At 63.7% G+C, this 27,809-nt stretch overlaps 3 protein-coding genes across 3 annotated transcripts; 2 read left to right on the top strand and 1 right to left on the bottom strand.

The window, feature by feature from the left end:
• Positions 1–90: 90 nt before the first annotated feature.
• Positions 91–20,959, top strand: VPS51 (VPS51 subunit of GARP complex). Its single transcript, XM_008251788.4, has 10 exons — positions 91–2,072; positions 2,454–2,583; positions 17,600–17,746; positions 17,820–18,039; positions 18,135–18,852; positions 19,165–19,380; positions 19,488–19,706; positions 20,040–20,161; positions 20,244–20,331; positions 20,605–20,959. Exons 1-10 carry the CDS (start codon positions 1,446–1,448, stop codon positions 20,863–20,865), a joined length of 2,748 nt encoding a protein of 915 aa, XP_008250010.4. The 5' UTR covers positions 91–1,445; the 3' UTR covers positions 20,866–20,959.
• Positions 20,960–21,104: 145 nt separating this feature from the next.
• TM7SF2 (transmembrane 7 superfamily member 2) lies at positions 21,105–24,979 on the top strand. Its single transcript, XM_002723400.5, has 10 exons — positions 21,105–21,309; positions 21,731–21,927; positions 22,013–22,067; positions 22,345–22,539; positions 22,618–22,721; positions 23,364–23,483; positions 24,032–24,200; positions 24,392–24,472; positions 24,548–24,670; positions 24,764–24,979. The coding sequence occupies exons 1-10, from the start codon at positions 21,261–21,263 to the stop codon at positions 24,922–24,924; spliced, it is 1,254 nt and encodes a 417-aa protein (XP_002723446.1). The 5' UTR covers positions 21,105–21,260; the 3' UTR covers positions 24,925–24,979.
• Positions 24,980–25,076: 97 nt separating this feature from the next.
• ZNHIT2 (zinc finger HIT-type containing 2) lies at positions 25,077–26,288 on the bottom strand. The gene has a single exon (XM_051831424.2). It carries the CDS (start codon positions 26,252–26,254, stop codon positions 25,118–25,120), a length of 1,137 nt encoding a protein of 378 aa, XP_051687384.1. The 5' UTR covers positions 26,255–26,288; the 3' UTR covers positions 25,077–25,117.
• Positions 26,289–27,809: the final 1,521 nt, after the last annotated feature.

Here is a 27,809-nt window from a genome sequence, read left to right as displayed (position 1 = left end):
AAATAAAGAACAGGATTTCTAGATGAGATACAAAGCCAGTTGATATCCTATAGAACAGTAAAAATTATAGCTTTCGAGGCCATTTTTATTCTTTATTTTTATTTTAAAGATTTATTTATTTACTTGAAAGTTAAAGTTACACACAGAGAAGGAGAGGCAGAGAGAGAGAGAGAGAGGTCTTCCATCTGCTGGTTCACTCCCCTGACTGCAATGGCCGGAGCTGCACTGATCTGAAGCCAGGAGCCAGGAGCCTCCTCCATGTCTCCCACGCAGGTGCAGGGGCCCAAGGACCTGGGCCATCTTCCACTGTTTTCCAGGCCACAGCAGAGAGCTGGATCAGAAGTGGAGCAGCCAGACTTGAACGGTGCCCATATGGGATGCTGGCACTGCAGGCTGGGGCTTTAACCCACCGTGCCACAGAGCCAGCCCTGGCCACTTTTTAAGTACACACACACACACACACACACACACACATATATATATTTGAAAAGTTACAGAGAGAGATGAAGAGACACAGAGATCACCTGTCACTCCCCAAATGTCTTTAGTGACCAGGGCTGGGCCAGGTGAAGCCAGAGCCTGGAGCTTCTCCGGGTCTCCCAGGGGGTGCAGGGCCAGTCTGCGGCCTCCCAGGTGCATTAGCCACCCCAGAAGTTGTGGGGCCAGGACGTGCACCAACCAGGATTCCAGTTACAGAACGCACGTGTCCCAGCGGTGGCTCAACCAGCTGCCCCACACCTGCCCCCTCAGCAAACGTGTTCTGTAAGAGACCGGCTAGTAAATCGTTTAGGCTGTGCGGCCATACGGGCTCTGTGGCAACTGCTCAGCTTTGCTGTCGCAGGGCACAAGCAGCCACAGATGATACGTAAACAAATGAGTGGCCATGTGCCAAGAAAACTTTTTTTTTTTTTAAGTATTTATTTATTCGAAAGAGTTAGAGAGAGAGAGCCTTCCATCCACTGGTTCACTCCCAGGCTAGCCACAACAGCAGGAGCTGAGCCCATCCGAGGCCTGCACCAGGAGCTTCCTCCGGGTCTCCCACGCAGGTGCAGGGGCCCAAGGACTTGGGTAAGCAGCCACTAGTAATGCAGGCCAGCATCCCACATGGGCCTTTCAAATCAACCAATCTTTAAAAAAAAAAAAAAAAGTTCAGCGCGTTAGCTCGCTGGGCACGTGAGAGCAGGCCGGGTGCGGCAGGACCCTTAAAGTCCGGGCCCTGCCCCCAGCGCCTGTCATGTCTAAGGCTACGCAGAGGAGGTCTTTTCCCCCATCCCAAATCACTGCACCCCAGTCCGACTGGCGTGGATCCGCGCTCTCCAGCGCTGGGACAGCCGCCCCCGCCCACGCCGAGGGCCTGGGAAGCAGCCGCACCCCCCCCAGCTCCCCGCTCAGCACAGCCCCCGGTCACGGGAGCTCCGCCGAGCCTGCCTCCCAAGCGCGACCCGATGGGGGCTCTCGGAAGTGTGCAGCCGCAGGGCCTCCCGAAAAGACGCCGGGGGCTTCCGCAGCGCGCCCCGCTGGAGACCGGCGCTGCAGGCCCCGAGGCGAACCGAGCCCCCACCCCGCAAAGAGGCGGCGGCCCCGCGGCCCCGGCCCTGCGGTCCACGCCCGTCCACCGCGTCCCGACCAGCACGGCCGCACCTCCCAGCCGGCCCACAAACCCCTCCCCCCAGGGCCGCCCGGAACGCCTTCCCGCCGGACAGGTGAGCCGGAACTCGCGTCTCGCAGGACCCAGGGCGGCGGGGGGACGCTTCAATGGACGGACCGCCTCGTTTCCGCGAGCACTTTATGGCTGCCGGAAGTGGTTCTTCCTCCCGGTCTGCTTCCCAGCCGCAAGCCCGTGGGCTGCAGTCGAAGCGATGGCGGCTGCTGCCGCCGGCCCGGGCCCGGGGGACTCCCCCGAGGGGCCCGAGGCGGAGGCTCCGGAGCGGCGGCGGAAGGCGCACGGGATGCTGAAGCTTTACTACGGCCTCTCGGAGGGGGAGGCCGCAGGGCGCCCCCCGGGACCGGACCCCCTGGACCCGACTGACCTCAACGGGGCTCACTTCGACCCGGAAGTATATCTGGACAAGGTGTGTGGGCGGGGGAGGGGATCTGGCCCCTGAGACATTATGGGACCCCCAGCTCTGGCCTGTGGGGGAGGGGGGCGCAGGGCTTCCGAAGAGGCGGCCGACCCTCGTTCGGGCAGTAGGGGCGGAGGCGGAGTCTCAGGAAACGTGGGCGGGTTTGGGCTGGCCTGAGGCGACGCGGGGTCCGAGGCCTGAGACTTGTTTTGGTGGGCAGGGGGCGTGGTCCAGGCTGTGACGTGTGCACTGCCGAGAATGGACCGGGCCCGAGGGTTTCCCACGTGCGGGTCACCCCCGCGCCGTGCCTGGAAGTCCGCACCGGGGGTGGGCGAGCCTGGGGACACGGGCGCCTCCCTGCCCAGCGCACTAACCACCCACCTCCTGCAGCTGCGTAGGGAGTGTCCCCTGGCCCAGCTGATGGACAGTGAGACGGACATGGTGCGGCAGATCCGGGCTCTAGACAGCGACATGCAGACCCTGGTCTATGAAAACTACAACAAGTTCATCTCAGCCACAGGTGATCCCCAGTTCCTCCTGGAGACCCAGAGCCTCCGTGGTCAGACCACCGTGGAGGTCGAGGTGTCCGAAGGTGGTTTCAAAGACCAAAGGGGAAAGAGAGAGAGAGATGTTCCAGTCGGTGGTTCACGCCCCAAATGGTGCAACATACAGGGTTGGGTCAGGCAGGAGCCGGGAGCTTCTTCCAGGGCTCCCACGTGGGTGCAGGGGCCCAAGGGCTTGGGCCATCCTCCACTGCTGTCCCTAGAGCAACAGTAGGGAGCTGGACCGGAAGTGGAGCAGCCAGGATTTGAACCGGGGCCCAGATGGGGTGCCGGTGCCATCTCAATCTCTAGTCCGAGAGGTGCAGGGCCCGGGCCGCGTGATAGCGTTGGGCCCAGCTGTGCTAGACCCTGGAGGCAGCCGTGGCTGCTCTGAGCGCCTGCAGCGCACGTGACCTCTGACCCTGCCCAGCCGGCCTGTTGCTCCTCCTCTGACCTGGAGCAGGGGCAGTGGGTGGGTGCCGCTGCCTTGTCCAACGCTGGCATCGACCCAGCAGGAAACAGCGTCTGTGCTGAGAAGTCTCCGGAGTGTCACGTTGTCATTTCTTGGAATATGCGTGGCGCCCTGACACCTGGCTCTTGCTTAATTGAGCAGATTTATGTGTGTGTGTGTGCGTGTTTTAAATTTTTTTCCAGAGAAAATTACAGAGTGAGTGTGGGAGTCAGGGACTCTAAATGGACACGCACTGTGAGGTCTCGTATTCATTCGCTAAAGACAGGACACCTCCGTTCCCTTTTTTTCTTTTCCCTTCTTGTTTCATGCATTTATTTTGGTCAAAAGTCGCTCTTCACACCGGGGTACAGCAGTGGGCCGCGCGGACAAAGCGCCTCGGTTTCTGGCGCCCACGGCCTGGTTGTGGAGGCCACAGGACATGAATGCCTGGGCCCAGGCCGCAGTAAGAGGCGGGAGGAGAGGGGCGGTGACGCGTGCGGGGTCCGCTTTCCACCAGGCGGAGCTGGGGAGGCTGTCCACGTGCGGCTGGCGTCCACTGTAGTCACGGCGGGGAGGGAGGCCCTGGAGGAGGGGCGGTCCGTGCTGGTCAGGGTCGGGCGGCGGGGACCCTGAGACCTGGGACTTGCAGGTGGTGGTGAGGGGTCTGCTTTCCTCGAGACGGAGCATTCTGTTTAAAAGGTCCTCTGGCCACTGTGCTGGGAGCAGACAGTGGGGCGGCGCGGGCGGCGGCTCGCCGGTGCCGCAGTCCAGGGCAGATGGCGGTGGCGTGCACCGGGGCGCGGGGCTGGAGAAGTGAGATGCCGAAGGTTGCTCCTCGGCACTCACGGTGGAATCTGGTGATGAGGGAGACAAGGGTGACTTGGGTGAACCGTAATGCTGTTGGTTGGGGGGGGCTGGGGAGGAGCGCACCGGAAGGCTTCATAGGTGGAGATGCCTGTGAGAGGAGGGTTGAGGTCAGGAGAGACTGGAGGTCAGGGTGCAGCCGGGTGAGGCCAGATGCGAGCACCGGGGCAGGAGCAGAGGCCGAGCACCAACCCCTGGGGCATCCTGCCGTCCAGGCCGGGGGGAGGGGGGGAGGACGGAGCCCAGGTTCCACCCCGCCGTTCAGAAGCCGTGAAGACAGCGCGGTCCCCCGCGGGGAGCGAGCATTTGGGAAGGGCTCAGCGCAGTCGGGAGCGGGGTGTCTTAGAGCCACGTGAGATGGGATTGACGGAGGCCGGGGTTGTGCAGTGGGTTAACCCACCAATGCTGTGTCAGCGCTGGTTCCAGTCCAGCTCCCTGCTGATGTACCTAGAAGGCAGCGGAACTTGGGCCCCTGCACCCACAGGAGAAACCCGGATGACGCTCCGGGCTCCTGTCTTTGGCCTGGCCCAGCCCTGGCTGTTACAGCTACTTGGGGAGGGAACTGGAAGGTAGATCTCTTCTGCCTCTGTATGTGCCTGTTTCTCCCTCTTGCTGGCACTGTCTTTCAAATAAATACATCTGTAAGGACAGAGAGAGAATTGCTAAAGTTGGGTGAGACACAGGAGAGTGAAATGGAATGAAGTGCTCATGTACTGGGCGGCAGGGGCCTGAGGTGGGAGAAAGGAGCAGAGTCCTGGGGGTGCGATGGGGATGAGAAGGTGGGGGATGGGGCGGGGGTGGCAGGGTGAGGGCAGGGGTGGGGCAGGGTGGCCTTAACCGAGGACGACTCTCGATTGCTGGAGACCACAGAGCAGAATGCAGGCACAGCCAGGCAGCGGGTAGAGATGCTGGAGATTTTTTGTTTGTTCTATATTTATTTTATTTATTTGAAAGAGTTACAGAGAGAAGTCGAGACATAGATCTTCCATCTGTTGGTTCACTCCCCAAATAGCCGCAATGGCCTGAACTGAGCTGATCTGAAGCCAGGAGCCAGGAGCTTCTTCTGGTTCTCCCACGTGGGTGCAGGGGCCCGAGGACTTGGGCCATCTTCTATTGCTTTCCCAGACCATAGGGGAGAGCTGGATCAGAAGTGGAGCAGCTGGGACCAGAACCGGTGCCCCTATGGGATGCCAGTACCACAGGTCATGGCTTTAACCTGCCACGCCACAGTGCCAGCCCCAAAAGTTTTACAGTTTTCATTTTACTTTTGAAAAGTGCTCTGAAGAAAGTAAAAGTGGATAATATATTGGAGAGGGTGACAGGCACTGATCTGACAGGGGTGGCACAGAGAGCTCTGATGAGAGACAGCAGGTGAAGGCGTGGGGAGGCTCTGGGAGCAGAAGGACCAGACAGGCACACAGCTGTGCAAGGGCCCTGGGGCACGCTCCAGGGCGGCAGAACGGGACGTTAGGGTTGGAGGGAGGCCGACCGCAGGCCGTGTGTTGGCAGACGTCTGACAAGGACAGAATAAATAGTTGAGGCTTTTGGAGCCACCTGACCTCTGTTGGTGCTCCTCGGTTCTACCATTGCAGCCTGAAGGCGTCCACAGGCATTGTGGCAGCGGGTGAGCACAGCTGTAAGAGAGAAAGCCCACAGGGGCCACCATTCTTACCACGCGTTTGCTGTCTCTCTCTTTGTTTTTCTTAAGATTTATTTTACTTATTTGAAAGGCAGAGTTACATAGAGAGAGGGAGAGACAGATCTTTCATCTGCTAGTTCACTCCCTAAATGGCTGCAACGGCCAGGGTTGGTCCAGGCCAAAGCCAGGAGCCTGGAACTCCACCTGGGCCTCCCACGTGGGTAGCAGGGCCCAGACACTCGGGCCGCCTTCTGCTGCTTTCCCAGGTGTATTCGCAGGGAGCTGGACTCCAACTAGTGCTCACATAGGCTGTCAGCATTGTACGCGGCGGCTTAACCCACTGCATCACAATGCCAATCCCAACCCTGTGTTTTTTTTTTTTTTTTAAGATTTATTTTATTTATTTGAAAGAGTTTCAGAGACAGAGACAAAGAGAGAGGTTTTCCATCCACTGGTTCACTCCCCAGATGGCTACAGTGGCCAGAGCTAGGCCATTCCAAAGTCAGGAGCCAGGTGCTTCTTCCGGGTCTCCACGCGGGTGCAGGGCCCAAGCACTTGGGCCATCCTCCACTGCTTTCCCAGGCCACAGCAGGGAGCTGGACTGGAAATGGAGCAGTTGGATCTCGAACTGGCACCCATACGGAATGCCGGCGCTTCAGGCCAGGGCGTTAACCCAGTACGCCACAGCGCCAGTCCCAACCCTGTGGTGTTTTGACTTGCCATACTTGTACTGCCTGCTCTCCAGCTCAGCTGTAGCCTCGGAAAACATCAGTCTCGTTCCTGGTGCCGCACGAGTGAGAATGGTGCGGGGACGCTTCAGAGCTTCGCGCCCTCCCAGCTGCCATCCCTGCCTGCTGGTTGCCTGCAGGATTCCACTCCACGCGCCTGTCCGTCTTTGACCTGGCTCAGGTGTTGCCAGCGCCAAAGCCTCTCGTCAGGGTCGCTGGCCGAAACAACGACAAGACAGTGTTGCAGCTGCCCCAGCTGATGGCTAAGAGCTGGAGCCGACGCAGAGCCGCTCAGAGCCCAGGGAACGGTGAGCAGTGAGTGTCCGCCAGGGCCTTCCACAAGCTTTGACGTGTTCCGGGACTGCTGGAGGTCGCACGTGCACGGGGCGAGCTAGATGCCCAGGGAGGACCTGCGAGTGCCCAGTGCTGTCCCCTGCGCTCCCTCGAGGCTCTGTGTGAGCAGGGAGTCACGGCCAAGGCCAATGTTAAGCGGTGTGGCTGAGTGTGCAAGAGTGCAAGGCACACACAGAGCCCCTCGGCGAAGGCGGGAGATTGGCTGGTTCCACGTGTTGAGGGCAAGAGCTGCCCGGTGGTTAGCTGCCCACTAAGCTGACTAAGCCGGGATTCCATGGCTACACTCAACAGAGACAGTCTTGATAGAATTCGTTCAGAAACAAACTTGTTCGGGTGTGAGAAACTCAGAACAGTCACTCAGCACAAGCACACGGCCTGCAGCAGTCACAGTCAGGATCCGGCTTCCACAGCTGGCGTGTTACAGTAGTGAAATTATTTTTCTCAGCAAAAACTTCTAGGCGGGCAAAGAGATAAGAAAATGCCGCCCATTCACAAGAAAAAGAAACATAGAAACTCTCTGAAGGAGGCCAACACTGGAGTTACTGTACAAAGGCAACTGTTGAGTGTATTCTAAGAGCTAAAGGAAATCTATCTACAAACACCCAGTGAAGGACGCCAGCGATGCTTCGCTAAGTGCGGGCTATCAAGGACGAAGAGTTGCAAACAGAGCGGTGGTGCAGGGCAGGCGGTGGTCAGCAGCAGCTGTGACCCCGCCGAGAGCCAGCGCGGAGGGAGGACAGCGCCTCGGCCCCACCGAGAGCCAGCGCGGAGGGAGGACAGCGCCTCGGCCCCACCGAGAGCCAGCGCGGAGGGAGGGCAGCGCCTCGGCCCCACCGAGAGCCAGCGCGGAGGGAGGTCAGCGCCTCGGCCCACCGAGAGCCAGCGCGGAAGGAGGACAGCGCCTCGGCCCCTCCGAGAGCCAGCGCGGAGGGAGGGCAGCGCCTCGGCCCCGCCCAGAGCCAGCGCGGAGGGAGGGCAGCGCCTCGGTCCCGCCGAGAGCCAGCGCGGAGGGAGGGCAGCGCCTCGGCCCCGCCCAGAGCCAGCGCGGAGGGAGGGCAGCGCCTCGGCCCCTCCGAGAGCCAGCGCGGAGGGAGGGCAGTGCCTTGTCCCGCCCAGAGCCAGCGCGGAGGGAGGGCAGCGCCTTGTCCCGCCGAGAGCCAGCGCGGAGGGAGGGCAGCGCCTCGGCCCCGCCGAGAGCCAGCGCGGAGGGAGGACAGCGCCTGGGCCCCGCCCAGAGCCAGTGCGGAGGGAGGGCCCCGCCGAGCGCCGTCTGGAAGTGTCGGGGCGCAGGAGAGAGAAGAGGCAGCTACCGGCTGGAGACTGCCCAGTCGGTGAAAGCAGTCCACAGCTGAGAGCAGGGGCTGAATGGCGAGAGGGCCACCCGCACCCACCACGTCCAGGGCCTCGCGAGGCAGGGAACTGGAAAGCATCAGGGCGAAGCAGCGTCACGCACAAGGGGGCGCGGCAGGACCAGCTGCTGGTGCCGCGGGGGCCGGGGGCAGGGGGCCGCGAATTCTCCCCCCGCTGACGCCGTCTTGCCGAAGGGGGGAGTGGGGCATTCCTGGGAAGACACACACAGTTCACCCCTGTCGGTCTGAGCTGGAAGTAATTCCAATCCTTCCAGCGGAAAGGCCAGGCCTGCACGGCGACTCGGATCCCGTGGACGGGTGGTAAAGGCACGGCTGCGTCACAGACGCGTTTGCTCCTGTCTGATTGAGGAGACGCCGCGTGCAGCAGCGGTGGGCACCGGCTGAGGTCACGCTGCGTGAACGTGTGTGTGAGGCGCAGAGAGGAGTGAGCAGAACGGTGCCACGCAGGAGCGTAGCGTCTAGCATGTGGCAGTAGCTGTCGCGTAGCTGCTGAAGCATTTTAACGTTGACTAAACCATGTTGCTACAAGTTAGGATGCTAGTGGTAGTCCCCAGGGCAACCAGCAAGTTAGGACTAAAAAATACACATACACTGGGGGCCGGTGCTGTGGCGAGGCAGGTAAAGCTGCTGCCTGCAGTGCTGGCATCCCATGTGGGCGCCGGTTCTAGTCCTGGTTGCTCTACTTCCAATCTTCCAATCCAGCTCTTCCTCTTTTTTTTTTTTTTTTGACAGGCAGATTTAGACAGTGAGAGAGACAGAGAGAAAGGTCTTCCTTCCGTTGCTTTACCCCCCAAATGGCCGTTACGGCTGGTGCACTGTGCCAATCCGAAGCCAGGAGCCAGGTGCTTCCTCCTTGTCTCCCATGCAGGTGTAGGGCCCAAGGACTTGGGCCATCCTCCACTGCTTTCCTGGGCCACAGCAGAGAGCTGGACTGGAAAAGGAGCAACCGGGACAGAACCGGCGCCCCAACCAGGGCTAGAACCCGGGGTACTAGCGCCGCAGGCAGAGGATTAGCCTAGTGAGCCACAGCACCGGCTGTGGCTGCTCCTCTTTCAATCCGGCTCTCTGCTGTGGCCTGGGAAAGCAATAGAAGATGGCCCAAGTCTTTGGGCCCCTGGACCTGTGTGAGAGACCTGGAAGAAGCTCCTGGCTCCTGGCTTCAGATCAGCGCAGCTCCGGCCATTACGGCCATTTGGGAAGTGAACCAGCAGATGGAAGACCTCTCTCTCTGTCTCTGTCTCTCTCTCTCTTTCAAATAAATAAAATAAATCTTTAAAAAAGAAAGATAAAAAAAATTTTAAAAAAAGGGGGCCGGCATCGTGGCTCACTTCATTAATCCTCTGCCTGCGGCGCCAACATCCCATATGGGCGCCGGGTTCTATCTAGTCCCAGTTGCTCCTCTTCCAGGCCAGCTCTCTGCTGTGGCCCTGGAGTGCAGTGGGGGAAGGCCCAGGTGCTTGGGCCCTGCACCCACATGGGCGACTGGGAAGAAGCTCCTGGCTCCTGGCTTTAGATTGGTGCAGTGCCAGCCGTGGTGGCCACTTGGGGAGTGAACCAATGGAAGGAAGACCTTTCTATCACACTGTCTATAACTCTGTCAAATAAAAAAGAAAACCTGCCAAACTGGAACCCACAGACCTAACAGACGTCTGTGGGAGACCCCACCCCGGGGCAGAGGGCGCGCAGTCTCCTCCAGGGCACATGGGCGTTCTCCAGGACAGACAGACGCCAGGCCACAGAGCGGGTCTCAGTAAAAGAGTTTAATTCATGTGACTGCGGTGAAGTGAAGTCAGAAATCGTTCATGAGAGGCACTTGAGAAATTTGCGAATGTGTGAACATGAAGCACTGTGCACCTAAGGAAGTCCCTGTGTACAACAGAAACAAAGTAACCAGAGCGCCGAGAGACGGTGAAGCCAGAGGTCGCCTTTATAAGAACACAGTGACGATTGTGCACTCACAAACGTGATGAGATTAAATGTATGAATTTCTTAAAAGACAAACGTACGCCTCTGAAAGACCTATAACAAGACAGGCAATACTAACCAAAAACTTCCCACACGAAACATCCCGAGACTGGGGCCAGGGCTACACTGTAGCAGGTGAAGCCGCCACCCGTGCTGCCTGCAACACCCATATCCCTTATGGGGCTCCAGTTCGTGTCACGGCTGCTCCACTTATGATCCAGCTCCCTGCTAATGGCCCAGGAAAAGCAGCGGAAGATGACCCACGTGTTCGGGCCCCTGCACCCAGGTGGGAGACCTGGATGAAGCTCCTGGCTCCTGGCTTCAGCCTGGCCCAGCTCTGGCCACTGTGGCCATTTAGGGAGGGAACCAGCAGGTGGAAGATCTCTTTCTTCGTCTCTCCTGCTCTCTAATTTTCAAATAAATAAATATTTTTTTAAAAAAATTCTACCAGTCCTTTAAAAATTCTTGCAAAAATTTGGGGAAGGAACACTTCCCAGCTACCTCTGTGAGACTGGCATTACTCCCAGTGCCAAAGTCAGACACACTCAGCACAAGAAACGGAATGGACAGCCTGCGTCCCTTACGAATACAGACACGAGAGTCCTGAACAAAATACTGGCGAGCCCTGCAGAATACAGAGAGGAGCATTTGCCGTGACCACGTGAGATTCGTCCCAGCAATGTGAAGTTGGCTCAGGGACAAGTCATCCCACATAACACACCGCATTAACACGATAGAGGGCAGATATCAGGGGGCTCCACAGACTCGAGGAAGCAGTCCCCAGAGCTGTTTATGCTTCTGGGCAGACTTCTGTGCAGTTGATCTCTAACTGCCCATGAGCCAGTGCCACGCACTTTAAATCATAGTAGCTTTGGGGCAGGTGCTGTGGCAAAGCGGGTTAAGCCACTGTCTTTTAAAAAAAATTATAACTTTGCCGGCGCTGCGGCTCACTAGGCTAATCCTCCGCCTAGCGGCGCCGGCACACCAGGTTCTAGTCCCGGTCGGGGCGCCGGATTCTGTCCCAGTTGCCCCTCTTCCAGGCCAGCCCTCTGCTGTGGCCAGGGAGTGCAGTGGAGGATGGCCCAAGTGCTTGGGCCCTGCACCCCATGGGAGACCAGGAAAAGTACCTGGTTCCTGGCATCGGATCAGCGTGGTGCGCCGGCCGCAGTGCGCCGGCCGTGGTGGAGGGTGAACCAACGGCAAAGGAAGACCTTTCTCTCTGTCTCTCTCACTGTCCACTCTGCCTGTCAAAAAAAAATTATAACTTTATAATGCTCTAAATGGTAAAATGCCTAGTTCCTCTGCTACTTTTCAAAGAAATGTCTTCGAAGATTTATTTATTTATTTGGAAGGCAGAGTTACAGAGAGCGAGGTCTTCCACCAGCTGACTCACTCTCCAATGGCTGCAGTAGCAGGGGCTCGGCCAGGCCAAAGCCAGGAGCCTGGAGCTCCCTCCAGGTCTCCCACGGGGCGCAGAGGCCCAAGGACTCGGGCATCCTCCACTGCTTTCCCAGGCGTTGTGGCAGGGAGCTGGATCAGAAGTGAAGCAGCCGGGACTTGAACCAGCGCCCACCCAGGATGCCACTGTTGAAGGTGGCAGGTGAACCCCCTGTGCCACAGCGCCGGTGGCCCCCAGTACTTTTCATCTCCACAGTTTTTCATATTTTCCCATCTAAACCTATATTCACTTGTCATTTTCAAACAAACAAATAGCTTCTTAAAATTTTACTGGGGTCAAGTTACATTTCTAGAAAGAATTGGTGTATTTGGCTCTACCTAAGCTTTGTGGTATGCCTTCCCACTTTAGAAAAAGGTTTACTTTTATTTTTTTTTAAACCTAAGGTGTTTTTTTTTTTTTTTTTTTTACTTGAAATGAAATTTATTTACTTATTTGAGAGGTAGATTTACAGACAGGGAGAGGGAGAAACAGAGAGAAAAGGTCTTCCATCTGCTAGTTCACTCCCCAGATTGCCACAGTAGCTGGAGCTGGGCCAGTCCAAAGCCAGGAGCCAGGAGCCAGGAGGTTCTTCCAGGTCTCCCACGTGGGTGCAGGGCCCAAGGACTTGGGCCATCCCCTACTGCTTTCCCAGGCCACAGCAGAGAGCTGGATCGGAAGAGGAGCAGCCAGGACACAAACTGGCACCCATATGGGCTGCTGGTGCTGCAAGTAGAAGATTCGCCCAGTACACCACAGTGCTGGCCCCAAAAGATTTATTTAAAAGGCAGAGTTACAGAGAGGGGAAAGATAGACGGAGGGAAAAGAGTGAGAGAAAAGATATCTTCCATCCGCTGGTTCACTCCCCAAATGGCCACAGTGGCAGGGGCTGGGCCAGGCTGAAGCCAGGAGCCTGGACTCCGTTCTGGTCTTCCATGTGAGTGTCAGGAGCCCAAGCACTTGGGCCATCTTCTACTGCTTTCTCAGGCACATTAGCAGGGAGCTGGATCGGAAGTGGAGCAGCCAGGACTTGAACCGGAGCCCATATGGGTTGCGGCACCATCGGTGGAGGACTAGCCCACTACTCCACAGCACCAGCCGCAGTATTTTGATCTTTTAAAATTACAATCACGGGCAGGTGTTTGACAGGGTGGTTAAAATACCACTTCAGGGGGCACAGCCCATGTCAGAGTTCCTTTCAGGTTCTGCTTTTGTAGCAGTTATCCACCTCATCCATGCAGCACACAGAGTCTGTGCCACCTCATCTGTGTAACACGCTGGGTCCATGCCACCTCATCCACGCAGCACACCGAGTCCACGCCGCCTCATCTGTGTAGCACACAGGGTCCACGCCACCTCATCCATGTAGCGCACTGAGATCATGCCACCTCATCCATGCAGCACACAGGGTCCGCGCCACCTCATCCGTGTAGCACACAGGGTCCGCGCCACCTCATCCGTGTAGCACACAGGGTCCGCGCCACCTCATCCGTGTAGCGCACAGGGTCCACGCCACCTCATCCGTGTAGCGCACAGGGTCCATGCCACCTCATCCGTGTAGCACACAGGGTCCTGTAGCGCACAGGGTCCGCGCCACCTCATCCGTGTAGCACACAGGGTCCGCGCCACCTCATCCGTGTAGCACACAGGGTCCGCGCCACCTCATCCGTGTAGCACACAGGGTCCATGCCACCTCATCCGTGTAGCACACAGGGTCCATGCCACCTCATCCGTGTAGCACACAGGGTCCGCGCCACCTCATCCGTGTAGCGCACAGGGTCCACGCCACCTCATCCGTGTAGCGCACAGGGTCCACGCCACCTCATCCGTGTAGCGCACAGGGTCCACGCCACCTCATCCGTGTAGCGCACAGGGTCCACGCCACCTCATCCGTGTAGCGCACAGGGTCCACGCCACCTCATCCGTGTAGCGCACAGGGTCCGCGCCACCTCATCTGTGTAGCGCACAGGGTCCGCGCCACCTCATCCGTGTAGCACACAGGGTCCGCGCCACCTCATCCGTGTAACGCACAGGGTCCGTGCCGCCTCATGCACGCAGCACGCCAGGTCCGCGCCAGGTGTGTTCCTTGCTGTCGCCCTTCACATGTGCTGCTGTCATCTGTTCTTATTTTCTTTAAATTATTTTTAATTTCTTTTTTACCTGAAGGCAGAGAAACAGAGAGATCTTCTGTCCGCTGGTCACTGGACCAGGTCAAAGGCAGGAGCCCAGGGCCCAGTCCACATCGCCCCTGTGGTGCAGGGACCCAGCTACTTGAACCCCGCCAGTGTCTGCCAGGGTGCTCAGTAACGGGAAGCAGGAATCGGCAGCAGAGCCGGGCCGGGAGCCCAGGCACTGCCCTGTGGGGATGCCGACTCCTCACTGGTGCCCAGCGCCCACCCGACCGCCTCAGTTTGACCCAATAGTTAAGACAGAATTTTATCTCCAGATGATGGGTTCTCTTTGTTTCTAGCTGTATTGCTTTTGAGTGTCTTATTCGAAATGGAGAGAGAGATTTCTCTGTCTGCTAGTTCACTCTTCAAAAGCCTACACCAGCTGGGGCTGGGCCAGGCTGAAACAGGAGCCCAGAACTCCATCCTGGTCTCCCACGTGGTTGGCAGAGACCCACCTACTTAAGCCATCCCTCGTGTCTCCCAGAGTGCACGTTAGTGAGAAGCAGAGTGGAAAACAGCTGGGACTCCAACCTCGCGCCCTCAGCTAGGGCGTGTGGGCAACCCCGGCAGTGGCCTAAGCGCTGTGTCAAATGTTACCCGGGGGCCATGCTATGGCGTAGCCGGCAAAGCCACCGCCTGATGCAAGCATCCCTAAGGCTGCTGGTCCCAGTCCCGGCTGCTCCACTTCTGGTGCAGCTCCCTGCTGGGCCTGGGAAGGCAGCACAGGAGGGCCCACGTGCTGGGCCCTGCACCCACGTGGGAGACCCGGAGCAAGCTCCTGGCTCCTGGCCTTGGCCTGGACGTTGCAACCATCTGGATAGTGAGCCAGCAGATGGAAGATCTCTCTCTCTTCTTCTCTCTTTCAAATAAATAAATCTTTAAAGGACAAAAATGACCCTCCCATCTAGCTGTGTTGTCGGTTTCCTTGTCACTGCCTCACGTCCTAGGTGCTGTCTGCTCCATGTCAGTTTCTCTCATGGTAAGACTGGCTTGTTGTGTGGAGTCGGGATGATTCAGAGTGCGTTTCCTGGGTCTGCCGCACCACTAACGCTAACTTCTCCAGGCTTCTTCAGTTTTGTGCACTTGACCTGTGGGTCCAGAGTTCCCTGTGGGAGGGGCTTCTCCGCCTCACATCTCCGCCCCCTGTGGGAGGGGCGTCTCAGCCTCACAGTCTCCGCCCCCTGTGGGAGGGGCTTCTCCGCCTCACATCTCCGCCCCCTGTGGGAGGGGCGTCTCCACCTCATGGTCTCTGCCCCCTGTGGGAGGGGCTTCTCCACCTCACGGTCTCCGCCCCCCTGTGGGAGGGGCTTCTCAGCCTCACGGTCTCCGCCCCCTGTGGGAGGGGCGTCTCCACCTCATGGTCTCTGCCCCCTGTGGGAGGGGCTTCTCCGCCTCACCGTCTCTGCCCCCCTGTGGGAGGGGCTTCTCAGCCTCACCGTCTCCGCCCCCCTGTGGGAGGGGCTTCTCCGCCTCACCGTCTCCGCCCCCCTGTGGGAGGGGCTTCTCTGCCTCACGGTCTCCGCCCCCTGTGGGAGGGGCGTCTCCGCCTCATGGTCTCCGCCCCCTGTGGGAGGGGCGTCTCCACCTCATGGTCTCCGCCCCCTGTGGGAGGGGCTTCTCAGCCTCACGGTCTCCGCCCCCTGTGGGAGGGGCGTCTCCACTTCATGGTCTCCGCCCCCTGTGGGAGGGGCGTCTCCGGCTCACAGTCTCTGCCCCCTGTGGGAGAGGCGTCTCCGGCTCACGGTCTCTGCTGCCCTTGATGGTCGTCGGTGGTGAGCTCGGTCCTGGAGTCAGGGAAGTCCCATGGAATGGTGGAAGAGTTGGACAGCAGGTGACGGTGGCCTGCAGGAAGCTGTCGTGTGTGGACTCAGCTTGCTGACGGGGTGGGCAGAACAGGAAAGGTAGGAGTCAGACATGCCTGGGAGTGGCCGGGAGCCCGGGTGGAAGGGCGAGCGGAGGAACAGGTTCAGGGGACCTCGGGAGCTTTGTTCTGCAGTGTGACGAGTGAGTTGCTCGTGTGTCCACACCGAAGTGCTAAGTGGGTCATCAAGCAGGGCTCTGAGCAGGCCTGGAAGTGGAGTATCTTGGTCAGTGCAGCAGTGGGGCTGGGGGAGACCCTCGGGAGGGGGAACGGACGGCTCAGACACGCCGCTCTGCAGGTTTGGGGGAGACCCTCGGGAGGGGGAATGGACGGCTCGGACATGCCGCTCTGCAGGTTTGGGGGAGACCCTCAGGAGGGGAAGCGGGCGGCTCGGACATGCTGCTCTGCAGGTTTGGGGGAGACCCTCAGGAGGGGGAGTGGACGGCTCGGACACGCCGCTCTGCAGATTTGGGGGAGACCCTCGGGGGGGCGGGCGGCTCAGACACGCCGCTCTGCAGGTTTGGGGGAGACCCTCAAGAGGGGGGCGGGCGGCTTGGACACGCCGCTCTGCAGGTTTGGGGGAGACCCTCAGGAGGGGGGCGGGCGGCTCAGACACGCCGCTCTGCAGGTTTGGGGGAGACCCTCGGGGGGGGGCGGGCGGCTTGGACATGCCGCTCTGCAGGTTTGGGGGAGACCCTCAGGAGGGGAAGCGGGCGGCTCGGACATGCTGCTCTGCAGGTTTGGGGGAGACCCTCAGGAGGGGGAGTGGACGGCTCGGACACGCCGCTCTGCAGATTTGGGGGAGACCCTCGGGGGGGGCGGGCGGCTCAGACACGCCGCTCTGCAGGTTTGGGGGAGACCCTCAAGAGGGGGGCGGGCGGCTTGGACACGCCGCTCTGCAGGTTTGGGGGAGACCCTCAGGAGGGGGGCGGGCGGCTCAGACACGCCGCTCTGCAGGTTTGGGGGAGACCCTCGGGGGGGGCGGGCGGCTTGGACATGCCGCTCTGCAGGTTTGGGGGAGACCCTCAGGAGGGGAAGCGGGCGGCTCGGACATGCTGCTCTGCAGGTTTGGGGGAGACCCTCAGGAGGGGGAGTGGACGGCTCGGACACGCCGCTCTGCAGATTTGGGGGAGACCCTCGGGGGGGGCGGGCGGCTCAGACACGCCGCTCTGCAGGTTTGGGGGAGACCCTCAAGAGGGGGGCGGGCGGCTTGGACACGCCGCTCTGCAGGTTTGGGGGAGACCCTCAGGAGGGGGGCGGGCGGCTCAGACACGCCCACTCTGCAGGTTTGGGGGAGTCAGGTCGAGGTTTGCTTCATTTTCTCCCGAAGTGTGAAGCGGGCCCTGCTGCGAGTTCCTGATGACGTATTGTGTGTGTGTGTGTGTGTGTGCATATGTATGTATACATGTGTAAACGTGTAGATATGCATGCACATATGAGGACAGAGGAGGTGCTCCCTGGGCGGCAGGTGCACTGGAGGGGCGGCAGGGTGGCTGGGTGGGGTGCGCCCTGCCGGGGGACTGAGGTCCCGAGAGTTGGAGGGAGACCGGCTGGGGGCTTCTGTGACCCCTGTTCCGTTCAGCTGCGAGGAGGAAACAGCTGGTGTCCGAGGTTTTGTTTGACGAGGATCGCAGGCTGGCACGGGCAGAGGCGGGGCAGCGAGGCTGTGTGCAGGCGGGGTGCCCGGGTCGCAGCGGCCGCAGTTCCTGAAGATGCTCACAGCTCGTAGCAGCAGACAGGCTGAGGGTCCGAAATTCTAGAAGGTGGTGGGCTCAGAGCCGAGATCTGGACCAGCGTGGGTGGAATTGAGGAGGTCGGGATCGTCACGAGGGTCTGATGTTGACGGCCACGGCGGGTGACAGGAGGGGAAGGAGGAGGAGTCTGGCAGCATTAGGGGCTGCGTGTGGAGGCCCCCTGGGCGCGGGAGGCAGAACACCTCCTCCCGACCCTTCAGAGAAGCCAGGTGCTCCGGAGGGCCTGGGAGGGAGATGGGGCGACTGCCTTGAATGACCCCCCCGGGGGTGCGCAGGCCGCCCCTCGCTCTGGAGCAGAGCTTCTAATGGGCAGTGGGGGGAGCGAGCCCTCTGGGATGTGGGCGGCAGGGCGGGAACACCCGCTGTGCTGGCGTCATGACCCCCCCTCCGCCTGCCCCGCAGACACCATCCGGAAGATGAAGAACGATTTCCGGAAGATGGAGGACGAGATGGACCGGCTGGCCACCAACATGGCCGTCATCACGGATTTCAGCGCGCGCATCAGCGCCACGCTGCAGGACCGCCACGAGCGCATCACCAAGCTGGCCGGTGCGCCCCGCCCGGGCGGCTCATGGGGTGGGGGTCCCTCGGGGCTCGGGGCTCACACCCCCCTCGCCCCCAGGGGTCCACGCGCTGCTGCGGAAGCTGCAGTTCCTCTTCGAGCTGCCGTCGCGCCTCACCAAGTGCGTGGAGCTGGGCGCCTACGGGCAGGCGGTGCGCTACCAGGGCCGCGCACGCGCCGTGCTGCGGCAGTACCAGCACCTGCCCTCCTTCCGCGCCATCCAGGACGACTGCCAGGTCATCACGGCCCAGCTGGCCCAGCAGCTGCGCCAGCGCTTCAGGTGGGGCCCCGAACGCCCCTGGCACCGGCTCCCGGCCTCGGGCTGCCTGTGGCCCGGCCTTGCCTCACCGCTGGCTGCCCTCTGCCTCCCCGCAGGGAGGGCGGCTCGGGCGCCCCGGAGCAGGCGGAGTGCGTGGAGCTGCTGCTGGCCCTGGGCGAGCCGGCGGAGGAGCTGTGCGAGGAGTTCCTGGAGCACGCGCGGGGGCGGCTGGAGGCGGAGCTGCGCAGCCTGGAGGCGGAGCTGGGGCCCTCCCCGCCCGCCCCCGACGTGCTGGAGTTCACCGACCGCGGCGGCAGCGGCTTCGTGGGCGGCCTCTGCCAGGTGGCGGCGGCCTACCAGGAGCTGTTCGCAGCGCAGGGCCCGGCGGGCGCCGAGAGGCTGGCCGCCTTCGCCCGGGAGCTGGGCGGCCGCTACTTCGCGCTGGTGGAGCGGCGCCTGGCGCAGGAGCAGGGTGGCGGTGACAACTCGCTGCTGGTGCGGGCGCTGGATCGCTTCCACCGGCGCCTGCGGGCGCCTGGGGCCCTGCTGGCCGCCGCTGGGCTCGCCGAGGCGGCCACTGAGATCGTGGAGAGAGTGGCCCGGGAGCGCCTGGGCCACCACCTGCAGGGCCTGCGCGCCGCCTTCCTGGGCTGCCTGACCGACGTGCGCCAGGCGCTGGCCGCGCCGCGCCTCGCTGGGAAGGAGGGGCCTGGCCTGGCCGAGCTGCTGGCCAGCGTGGCCAGCTCCATCCTGAGTCACATCAAGGCCTCGCTGGCGGCCGTGCACCTCTTCACCGCCAAGGAGGTGTCCTTCTCCAACAAGCCCTACTTCCGGGTACGGCTGCCTCTCCGTGTCCGGGTGCTGCTCCTGCTGGTTGGCCCCCCAGTGCCCTTTCCCGGTGCTCGGGGGACCGGGGACGCGCACAGTCCCGGCCCCGGGCACTGCGGCTGTGCGCACAGGTTCGGGGGGGTGGAGCTCTGAGGGTCCCTGCAGCTGCGCCGGGTACAGGGTGGCAGGGTCCCCACTGTCGGCTCCGGCCCTGCCCCGAAGCGGGGGACCCACTCTGGGCCACTTGGTAGGTGGGAGGAAGCCCGTGTGGCCTGCCTGGAAGAGGGGACCAGCTGTGCCTCTGCCCCCCACCCCCAGGGCGAGTTCTGCAGCCAGGGGGTCCGCGAGGGCCTCATCGTGGGCTTCATCCGCTCCATGTGCCAGACGGCTCAGGGCTTCTGCGACAGCCCAGGGGAGAAGGGCGGGGCCACGCCACCCGCCCTGCTCCTGCTGCTCTCCCGCCTCTGCCTGGACTACGAGACGGCCACCATCTCCTACATCCTCACCCTCACCGACGAGCAGTTTCTGGTGCAGGTGAACCGCAGGGGACGGAGGAGGCCGGGCAGTGCGTTCCTGGCCGTCCCCGGCCAGCTCTGTGTGCCCGGCACCCACGGCCCCTGTCCTCTGCCTCTCTGGTCCAGGACCAGTCTCCAGTGACGCCTGTGAGCACGCTGTGTGCAGAGGCCAGGGAGACGGCGCGGCGGCTGCTGACCCACTACGTGAAGGTGCAGGGCCTGGTCATATCGCAGATGCTGCGCAAGAGCGTGGAGACGCGGGACTGGCTCAGCACCCTGGAGCCCCGGAACGTGCGCGCCGTCATGAAGCGCGTGGTGGAGGACACGACCGCCATTGATGTGCAGGTGCCGGCCCAGGCCGCCGGGGAGCCCCGCCACAGGCTGGGGGAACCGGGCCACAGCTCTCAGGACCGAGGCACAGCGGCCAGGTGCCTGTGTCCGTGGCCTCGCATCCCCTCGGGAAACTCGGGGCAGGGCTCATGATGAAAGGGGACCTCGGGCCACTCTGCCCCTCCCCCTAGTTCTGTAAGTAGTGGTCAGGTGCCTGCAGATACCCGGCTCAGTGGTCGCCCTGTGATTCTTTGGGGGAAACAGGGCATTCGCCCGGACCCCAGGGCGCCTGGGGGGCTGGAGGTTCGCCGGGCTCGGGCCCCCTGCAGTACCTCCTGTCCCCGCCAGGTGGGGCTCCTGTACGAAGAGGGCGTCCGCAAGGCCCAGAGCAGCGACTCGAGCAAGAGGACCTTCTCCGTGTACAGCAGCTCGCGGCAGCAGGGCCGCTATGCGCCCAGCTACACGCCCAGGTCTGGCCGGGCGGGGAGGCTGCGGGCCAAGTGGGCAGGCGAGGAAGGCGCGCAGGGTGGGCTGATCCCGTGTCGCCCCCAGTGCCCCGATGGACACCAACCTCCTGAGCAACATCCAGAAGCTGTTCTCGGAGCGGATTGACGTGTTCAGCCCCGTCGAGTTCAACAAGGTCTGGCGGGGCGGGGCGGGCGGGCGGCCTCCTGAGAGCCGCGGGACCCTCGGCCTCGGCCATCCAGCGTCGCCGGCCCGTGTGCCCACAGTCCTGATCCCGAGAGTCACTCTGCCCCAGCCCAGCTCCCTGTAGGGCAGTGGTGCCTCTCTGCCCCCCGATTGCGGGGCCCTCGGGCCCCCTCCTCCCCACGTGGCCCTGGGACTCCCTGCCCTTGCGGCACCTTGTCCCCCTGGCCCCGGCAGACCGCGCCTGTGTCCGCCTCGCCTGCAGGTGTCGGTGCTGACGGGCATCATCAAGATCAGCCTGAAGACGCTGCTGGAGTGCGTGCGGCTGCGCACCTTCGGGCGCTTCGGGCTGCAGCAGGTGCAGGTGGACTGCCACTTCCTGCAGCTCTACCTGTGGCGCTTCGTGGCCGACGAGGAGCTGGTGCACCTGCTGCTGGACGAAGTGGTGGCCTCGGCCGCCCTGCGCTGCCCGGATCCAGTGCCCATGGAGCCCAGCGTCGTCGAGGTCATCTGCGAGCGCGGCTAGGCCGGCCGCTGCCCCGTCCTGCGCGTGCCCTGCTCGCGGCCCTCCCCCGCGGGCCGCTCTCTGGACCTGCCTAATAAACATGTGTGGCCTCCTCCTTCTCGCTGGTCGGGGCGGAACTCGCCGGGGGTGGGGTTTTGAGGCCGAGCTGTGAGTCGCTCGCGTTGGGCCCGCCCCCGGGAGCCGATTGGCGGGTGTGCTGGGCCCACGATGGGCAGGGTGCGCGTCCCCTTAAAGCTCTCGGGACCGGAGCGGCCGCTTGCAGAGCTGTAGCAAGACAGGTGCAGGCGCAGCGGGGCCGGATCCTCGGTGGCACCGAGCCCAGCTCCTGGGGGATGGGGCGGGCCGTGTTTCCTTGACCGGCTTTTGTGAGCCTCCGCCCCGACAGAGGAGAGACCATGGCCCCACAGAGCTCCCAGGCCCCGCTGGAATTCGGGGGGCCCCTGGGTAATGGGGCCGGGGGCGGGGGCTGGGGACAGAAGCTGAACAGGAGTTAGCGGGGGAGGGGCAGGGTCTGAAGACCGAGGCTTTGGGAGGTACCGGGAGGCAGGAGGGTACAGGGGGCGTGTGTAGAGGGAGAGCGGGCGGGGGAGGCAGGAGGGCACAGGGGCGTGTGTAGGGGGAGGCAGCGCTCAGGCGGTTGTGGAGTGCAGGCCTGGGAGGTGGGGGAGCAGGAGACGGGTCTTCGAGGGGGGTTGGGGACCAAGATGAATTCAGGAAAAGACGTCGGAGCAGGGGGCGGCTGGGCTCTAAGAACGGGATGCGGAGGAGGGCGACTGGGCGCTGAGCGAGCCCTGGCGACGGCGGTGCGCCCACGGGGGCTGGGGAGAAGTGGGCAGCGGACGCCCGACGCGCGGCCCCTCCGCAGGCGCCGCAGTCTTGCTGTTGCTGCTGCCCGCCACCATGATCCACCTGCTGCTGGTGGCCCGCTCGGGCCCGGCGCGCCTCCTGGGCCCGCCCCCCTACCTGCCGGGGCTGGAGGCGCTGTGGAGCCCTCGGGCGCTGCTGCTACTGCTCGGCTGGCTCGGCCTGCAGGCGGCGCTCTACCTGCTGCCGGCGCGCCAGGTGTGCGGACGCGGGGGGCGGGGGGCGGGGTCGGCCGCGGAGAAGGCGCCCCCGGACCTCATCAGGGCCCCCTTTGAACCCGCAGGTGGCCGAGGGGCAGGAGCTAAAGGACAAGAGTCGCCTGCGCTACCCCATTAACGGTGCCTGGGGGGGAGGGTGGTCCCTTGCGCCGGAGTTGTGCGGGGGTGGTGGGCTGTCAGGTCTAGCGGGGAGGTTCACGGAGACTAGCACCGACCCCCAGGCCCTGGGTGCCTCTGTGGCTCAGGACAGGCGCGGGAACTGCTCCCCGCACCCCCACCCCGTTTGCGGCTGCCGCGTGGTCCGAGCCGTGGCGGGGGGAGGTCTGTGGCCCCCCGCGCCCCGGGCCGGGTGGGAGGGGGCGTCAGGGGTGCGAGCTCACTGCGTGGTTCCGCGCAGGCTTCCAGGCCCTGGTGCTGACGGCCCTGCTGGTGGTGCTGGGGCTGGCCGCCGGCCTGCCCCTGAGGGCGCTGCCCGACATGCTGCTGCCCCTGGCATTCGCGGCCACGCTCACTGCCTTCGTCTTCAGTCTCCTTCTCTACCTGAAAGCTCAGGCGGCCCCCGCCTCAGCCCTGGCCCCCGGGGGGAAGTCAGGTGAGAGGGGTCCCAGTGGGCTGGGGCTGGAGGCCGGTGGGGGCACCCGCCTGCCCCTCACCTCCCTTTATTCCCCAGGCAACCCCATTTACGACTTTTTCCTGGGACGGGAGCTCAACCCTCGCATTTACTCCTTCGACTTCAAATATTTCTGTGAGCTGCGGCCAGGCCTCATCGGCTGGGTACGCCGGGCTGGGCCGGGCCGGGCCGGGACCGGGGGGAGCCCGGGCGAGCAGCGCTTGGGCAGGCCGAGGTCCTGGTGTGTGGACAGACACGTGCTGATCCACCGTGTGCCCTGGGTACGGCTCCGCGGGAGAGCCTGCGTTCCAGGCGCAGAGCCGATGGGAACAGCAGGGGGCGCTGTGGGAGTGGGAGAGCGCGCAGGCAGTGCAGACCTAGCACTGATCCCCGGTCACCCCAGCTGTGTCCTCTGGTTATAACCACCCCTGCCGGGCTATGGCCAAGGTGACCGACCCCAGGGGGCGGGTGTTATCCTGGAAGTGACCTCACCCTCAGGCAGGGGTGCCAAGTGCCCACCCTGGATCTGGTGCGTCGGCCTTCCGTGTGCCGGGCACACGCGCTGCACCACGGAGTCCTCAGTCAGCTCCAAGAGGCAGGGCCCAGTCACCCTGCTGTCCGCACAGGGGCGAGCGCGGAAGCTGAGCGTCCGAGCCTGGAGCAGAACGGGTGGGATGGCGCATCTGGCCGCTGCCCGCCAGGACAAGGCCGGGAAGTCCTCCGGAGGTGGCCCACGCCAGCCCCTGGGTCCACGGCAGAGGGGCTGGGAGAAGAGCTGGAGCCGACTGCCCTGTCCCCTGCCCCAGGTCCTCATCAACCTGGCCCTGCTGCTGCAGGAGGCCGAGCTGCGGGGGAGCCCCTCGCTGGCCATGTGGCTGGTCAACGGCTTCCAGCTGCTCTACGTGGCAGACGCGCTGTGGAACGAGGTGAGGCGGGCCGGGTGGCTGGGGACCTGTGGGGCTGAGCCGGGCCACCCGGGACCCCGTGGGGCTGAGCCGGGCCACCCAGGGACCCCGTGGGGCTGAGCGGGGTGCCCAGGCCACCCAGGGACCCCGTGGGGCTGAGCAGGGACATCCAGGCCACCCGGGACCCCGTGGGGCTGAGCTGGGCTGCCCGGGGACATCCAGGCCACCCGGGACCCCGTGGGGCTGAGCCGGGACCCTGTGGGGCTGAGCGGGGACACCCAGGCCACCCAGGACCCCGTGGGGCTGAGCGGGGACATCCAGGCCACCCGGGATCCCGTGGGGCTGAGCGGGGGCGCCCAGGCCACCCGGGACCCCGTGGGGCTGAGCAGGGACATCCAGGCCACCCAGGACCCCGTGGGGCTGAGCGGGGACATCCAGGCCACCCGGGATCCCGTGGGGCTGAGCCGGGGCGCCCAGGCCACCCGGGACCCCGTGGGGCTGAGCGGGGACATCCAGACCACCCGGGACCCCGTGGGGCTGAGCTGGGCGCCCTGGCCCTGTCGCTGCAGGAGGCTGTGCTCACCACCATGGACATCACGCACGACGGCTTTGGCTTCATGCTGGCTTTCGGGGACCTGGCGTGGGTCCCCTTCACCTACAGCCTGCAGGCCCAGTTCCTGCTGCACCACCCTCAGCCGCTGGGGCTGCCCATGGCCTCGGCCATCTGCCTCCTCAATGGTCAGTCAGCAAAGGGCGGCAGCCCCGCCCACTACTGTCCCTCCCCCTTTCAGTCACTCGGGCCATTCAGCACCCACTAGGTAGGTGCGGAGCCTCAGGCCGGGCGCTGGCTCCGGGGGCCGGGCTGGGGGTCCCCGGGGTCGGGCAGGCAGCCCTGACCGCCAGCCCTGACCACGCATCTCTCCCCACAGCGGTCGGCTACTACATCTTCCGCGGGGCCAACTCCCAGAAAAACACTTTCCGAAAGAACCCTTCGGACCCGCGGGTGGCAGGTGAGCCGGGTCTCCGGGGGCCGTGGCTGTGGCAGCCGTCACCGAGTGACCCGCCCCCTGCCCGTCTCTCCTCAGACCTGGAGACCATCCCCACGGCCACGGGGCGGAGGCTGCTGGTGTCTGGGTGGTGGGGGATGGTCCGCCACCCCAACTACCTCGGGGACCTCCTCATGGCCCTGGCCTGGTCCCTGCCCTGCGGTGAGTGCCCCGGCGGAGGGGCGGCCCCCGCTGGCCCTGGGCCTCCCCCGCCCGGCCGGACAGCGTGGAGACCCTTGCGGCCCCTCCCCGCAGGGCTGTCGCACCTGCTGCCCTACTTCTACATCATCTACTTCACGGCGCTGCTGGTGCACCGGGAGGCCCGCGACGAGCGGCAGTGCCTGCAGAAGTACGGCCGCGCGTGGCTGGAGTACTGCCGGCGCGTGCCGCACCGCATCGTGCCCTACGTCTACTGAGCGCCCGCGCCCCGGCGGAGACCCCTCCTCCCCTGCATAAACGGCTCCAAGTCGCCGCCCGCTTCCGTTCCATTCTGGGGCAGGGCAAGGCTGGGACACGCCGTGGGCCCGAGAGCCCGGGGCTGGGCGGGACAACTGAGCTGTCACTCCGGGCAGGGCCAATCTCCGCTTTATTGAGGCCAAGCCCCCCAGGTCAGCCAGGGAGCTCTTCAATGAGAGCCCCTGGGGCAGGTGGGGCGGGGGGCACAGGGCCGCCCCACAGCCGCTCCAGCTCCCCGGCCAGGGCGGCCACCTCCTCCGCGGCCGCCGCGTGCGCGCCGTGCGCCCTGGCGCAGTCCACAGCCAGGGGCCCGAGGGCCGCCTCGTTCTCGTTGGCCCAGGCCAGCAGGTACTGGCACTTTTTCCGGGCGCGGTAGAGGCGATCTCGGTCTTCGCCAGCCGCGGTCTGTTTCCGGGCACGGCCGAGGGTCCGAGCCAGGTGCCCCAGCGCGGCCAGCGTGTAGCCTTTGGGGTCGGCGGGGCCCCGGCCCAGCAGGATGCGGCCGGCCTCTCGCATGGCGCCCCGCGTCCCCAGGGGCCCGGGCGGGTGCTCGCCGGCTTCCAGGACGTGGGCTGCGGCCTGCAGGGCCTCCTCGCTAGAGGCGAAGACTCGCTGGGCGCCCAGCGCTCCGGAAACGCCGAGCAGCGTGGCGCAGAAGTCGGGGAGCAGCGCGTCGTCGCCGCCGCCGTGGTACAGGGCCAGGGCGTGCGCGTAGGCGAACAGCACGTTGGGCAGCTGGAAGCGCACGAGCGGCGAGGCCGGGCTGCGGCTCAGGCTGGCCAGCGCGGGGATGCGGGCGGGCACGGCGGGCGGGCGGGCGGGCTCCGGCTCCAGATCCGGCTCGGGCTCCGCGGCGTCCCCCACCGCCTCCACGAGCCGGGGTCCGTCCCCGCGCCCCCACCACCACGGCCGCCAGGGAGGCAGCAGCCGCCCGGCCTCGCCGCGGCTCAGCAGCCGCTCGAAGGCCGCTTTCTCGGCAGGTGCCAGCCGCTCCCAGAGTCCCGAAAGTCCGCCGGGTGCGGGGCCCGGGCTGAGGCCTGCTACCTCGGGCTCGTCCTCGGTCTCGCGTTGCTCACGCAGCCGGCGCAGGGCGCTGGCCAGGCGGCTGGGCGAGGCGCTGCGGCCGCGAAGCTCCCCCAGCACCTGGTCGCGGTAGAAGTCCTCGGCGCAGGGCCCGTGCGCCCGATAGCAGCGCAGCGAGCAGTAGGGCGCATTGCAGCGCGGGCAGGTGTAGCGCGCGGCCCGCGTCTCCCCAACCGGGCAGAAGCCGCACGGCCCGGCCGGCTCCATGGCAACTGGCAGCGCATGCGCGCCGCGGACGTCACGCGCGCCGCGGGCCAACTTCCGGCGCCTCCTCGGTTACTTCCGCTTCGTCGCGGAGCCTTCCGAGCGTTAGTCCATGCCAGGCTGACAAGGGCTCTCGGCAACTTCCGCCCACACTCGGAAGCCCCGCCCCCTTTGCAGCGCTAGGGCGCCACGAGTGTCCCGTCTGTGCCAGCCCGCCCCCTGGTGGTCGCACCGCAAAACTGAGCAGTGCCGGCTGAAATCATTTTTTATTTTTTTTTATTTTTTTTATTTTTTTATTTTATTTTTTTTTTTATTTTTTGACAGGCAGAGTGGACAGTGAGAGAGAGAGAGAGAGAGAGAGAAAGGTCTTCCTTTTGCCGTTGGATCACCCTCCAATGGCCGCCGCTGCAGCTGGCGCACCGCGCTGATCCGATGGCAGGAGCCAGGATCCAGGTGCTTTTCCTGGTCTCCCATGGGGTGCAGGGCCCAAGCACCTGGGCTATCCTCCACTGCACTCCCTGGCCATAGCAGAGAGCTGGCCTGGAAGAGGGGCAACCGGGACAGAATCCGGCGCCCCAACCGGGGCTAGAACCCGGTGTGCCGGCGCCGCAAGGTGGAGGATTAGCCTATTGAGCCACGGCGCCGGCTTGAAATCATTTTTTTAAAAGATTTATTTATTTGAAAGAGTTACAAAGAGAGAGGAGAGGCAGAGAGAGAGGTCTTCCAGCCGCTGGTTCACTCCCTAATGGGCCACATCAGCCGGAGCTGCGCCGATCCAAAGCCAGGAGTCAGGAGCTTCTTCCAGGTCTCCCACGGGTACAGGGGCCCAAGCATTTGGGCCATCTTCGGCTGCTTTCTCAGGCCATAGCAGAGAGCTGGATCGGAAGTGGAGCAGCCGGGACTCGAACCAGCGCCCACGGGGGATGCCAGGACTGCAGGCGGCAGCTTTACCCACTATGCCATGGCGCCGGCCCCTGAATTCATCACTAAGCAGGGAACTGGGCAGCCTTGGGAGAGGAGATGGGTTCCTGCCCTGCAGGAGCAGCCAGGCTGCCAGGGGACACTGGGAAGCACGGGGCTGAGCGGAAGAAAGGGCGAGACGGCAGCAGCCCGCCTAGCCCAGTGCACGCTGGGGCATTTCTAACGTCTGCACCCACGCTCCCCCCCTCCCGCCCCTTGCCTCTACTTCGCAGTAAATGTCTTCCACGTATTATCATGGCGGACTCCACACTGGGAGCCAAGGACACAGGCAGGTGGAGCTTGGGCGTGGTGGCGTTGCTGGGCCATCATCAGTGCTGGGGCGGTGACTGCACAGTGCCAAGACACCCGGGACAGGCAGGGAGGGCACTAAGTCATCCCCTGGGCCAGCACATCAGGGCGCTGGGCGACTGCTCACGCTCCTGGTGGGGACAGCTCCAGTCCCTAACTCAAGTCAGAGACTGGACTGGGCTCCCGGGCCGACTGGGCCAGGCCTCGGCCTCCCCCCCCCTACCCAGCCCGGGGGCTGCACCTGACAACATCGCATCTCCGAAGCCATGCTCGGAGTTGAATCCACATC

This window comes from Oryctolagus cuniculus, chromosome 1, assembly GCF_964237555.1.
Source record: "Oryctolagus cuniculus chromosome 1, mOryCun1.1, whole genome shotgun sequence".
Taxonomy (NCBI): domain Eukaryota; kingdom Metazoa; phylum Chordata; class Mammalia; order Lagomorpha; family Leporidae; genus Oryctolagus; species Oryctolagus cuniculus.
This window is presented reverse-complemented; position numbering and strand designations above follow the sequence as displayed.

What these genes read in the sequence shown, in the direction of transcription:
- VPS51 (XM_008251788.4), top strand. Translation starts at nt 1,446, where the DNA reads ATGGGGGCTCTCGGAAGTGTGCAGCCGCAGGGCCTCCCGAAAAGACGC. An exon ending in CAAGTTCATCTCAGCCACAG is followed by an intron (nt 2,584 to 17,599) that starts GTGATCCCCAGT and finishes CCTGCCCCGCAG; the next exon opens with ACACCATCCGGAAGATGAAG. An exon ending in CCAACAAGCCCTACTTCCGG is followed by an intron (nt 18,853 to 19,164) that starts GTACGGCTGCCT and finishes CCCCACCCCCAG; the next exon opens with GGCGAGTTCTGCAGCCAGGG.
- TM7SF2 (XM_002723400.5), top strand. Translation starts at nt 21,261, where the DNA reads ATGGCCCCACAGAGCTCCCAGGCCCCGCTGGAATTCGGGGGGCCCCTG. An exon ending in GGAATTCGGGGGGCCCCTGG is followed by an intron (nt 21,310 to 21,730) that starts GTAATGGGGCCG and finishes GCCCCTCCGCAG; the next exon opens with GCGCCGCAGTCTTGCTGTTG. An exon ending in GGCCAGGCCTCATCGGCTGG is followed by an intron (nt 22,722 to 23,363) that starts GTACGCCGGGCT and finishes CCCCTGCCCCAG; the next exon opens with GTCCTCATCAACCTGGCCCT.
- ZNHIT2 (XM_051831424.2), bottom strand. Translation starts at nt 26,254, where the DNA reads ATGGAGCCGGCCGGGCCGTGCGGCTTCTGCCCGGTTGGGGAGACGCGG.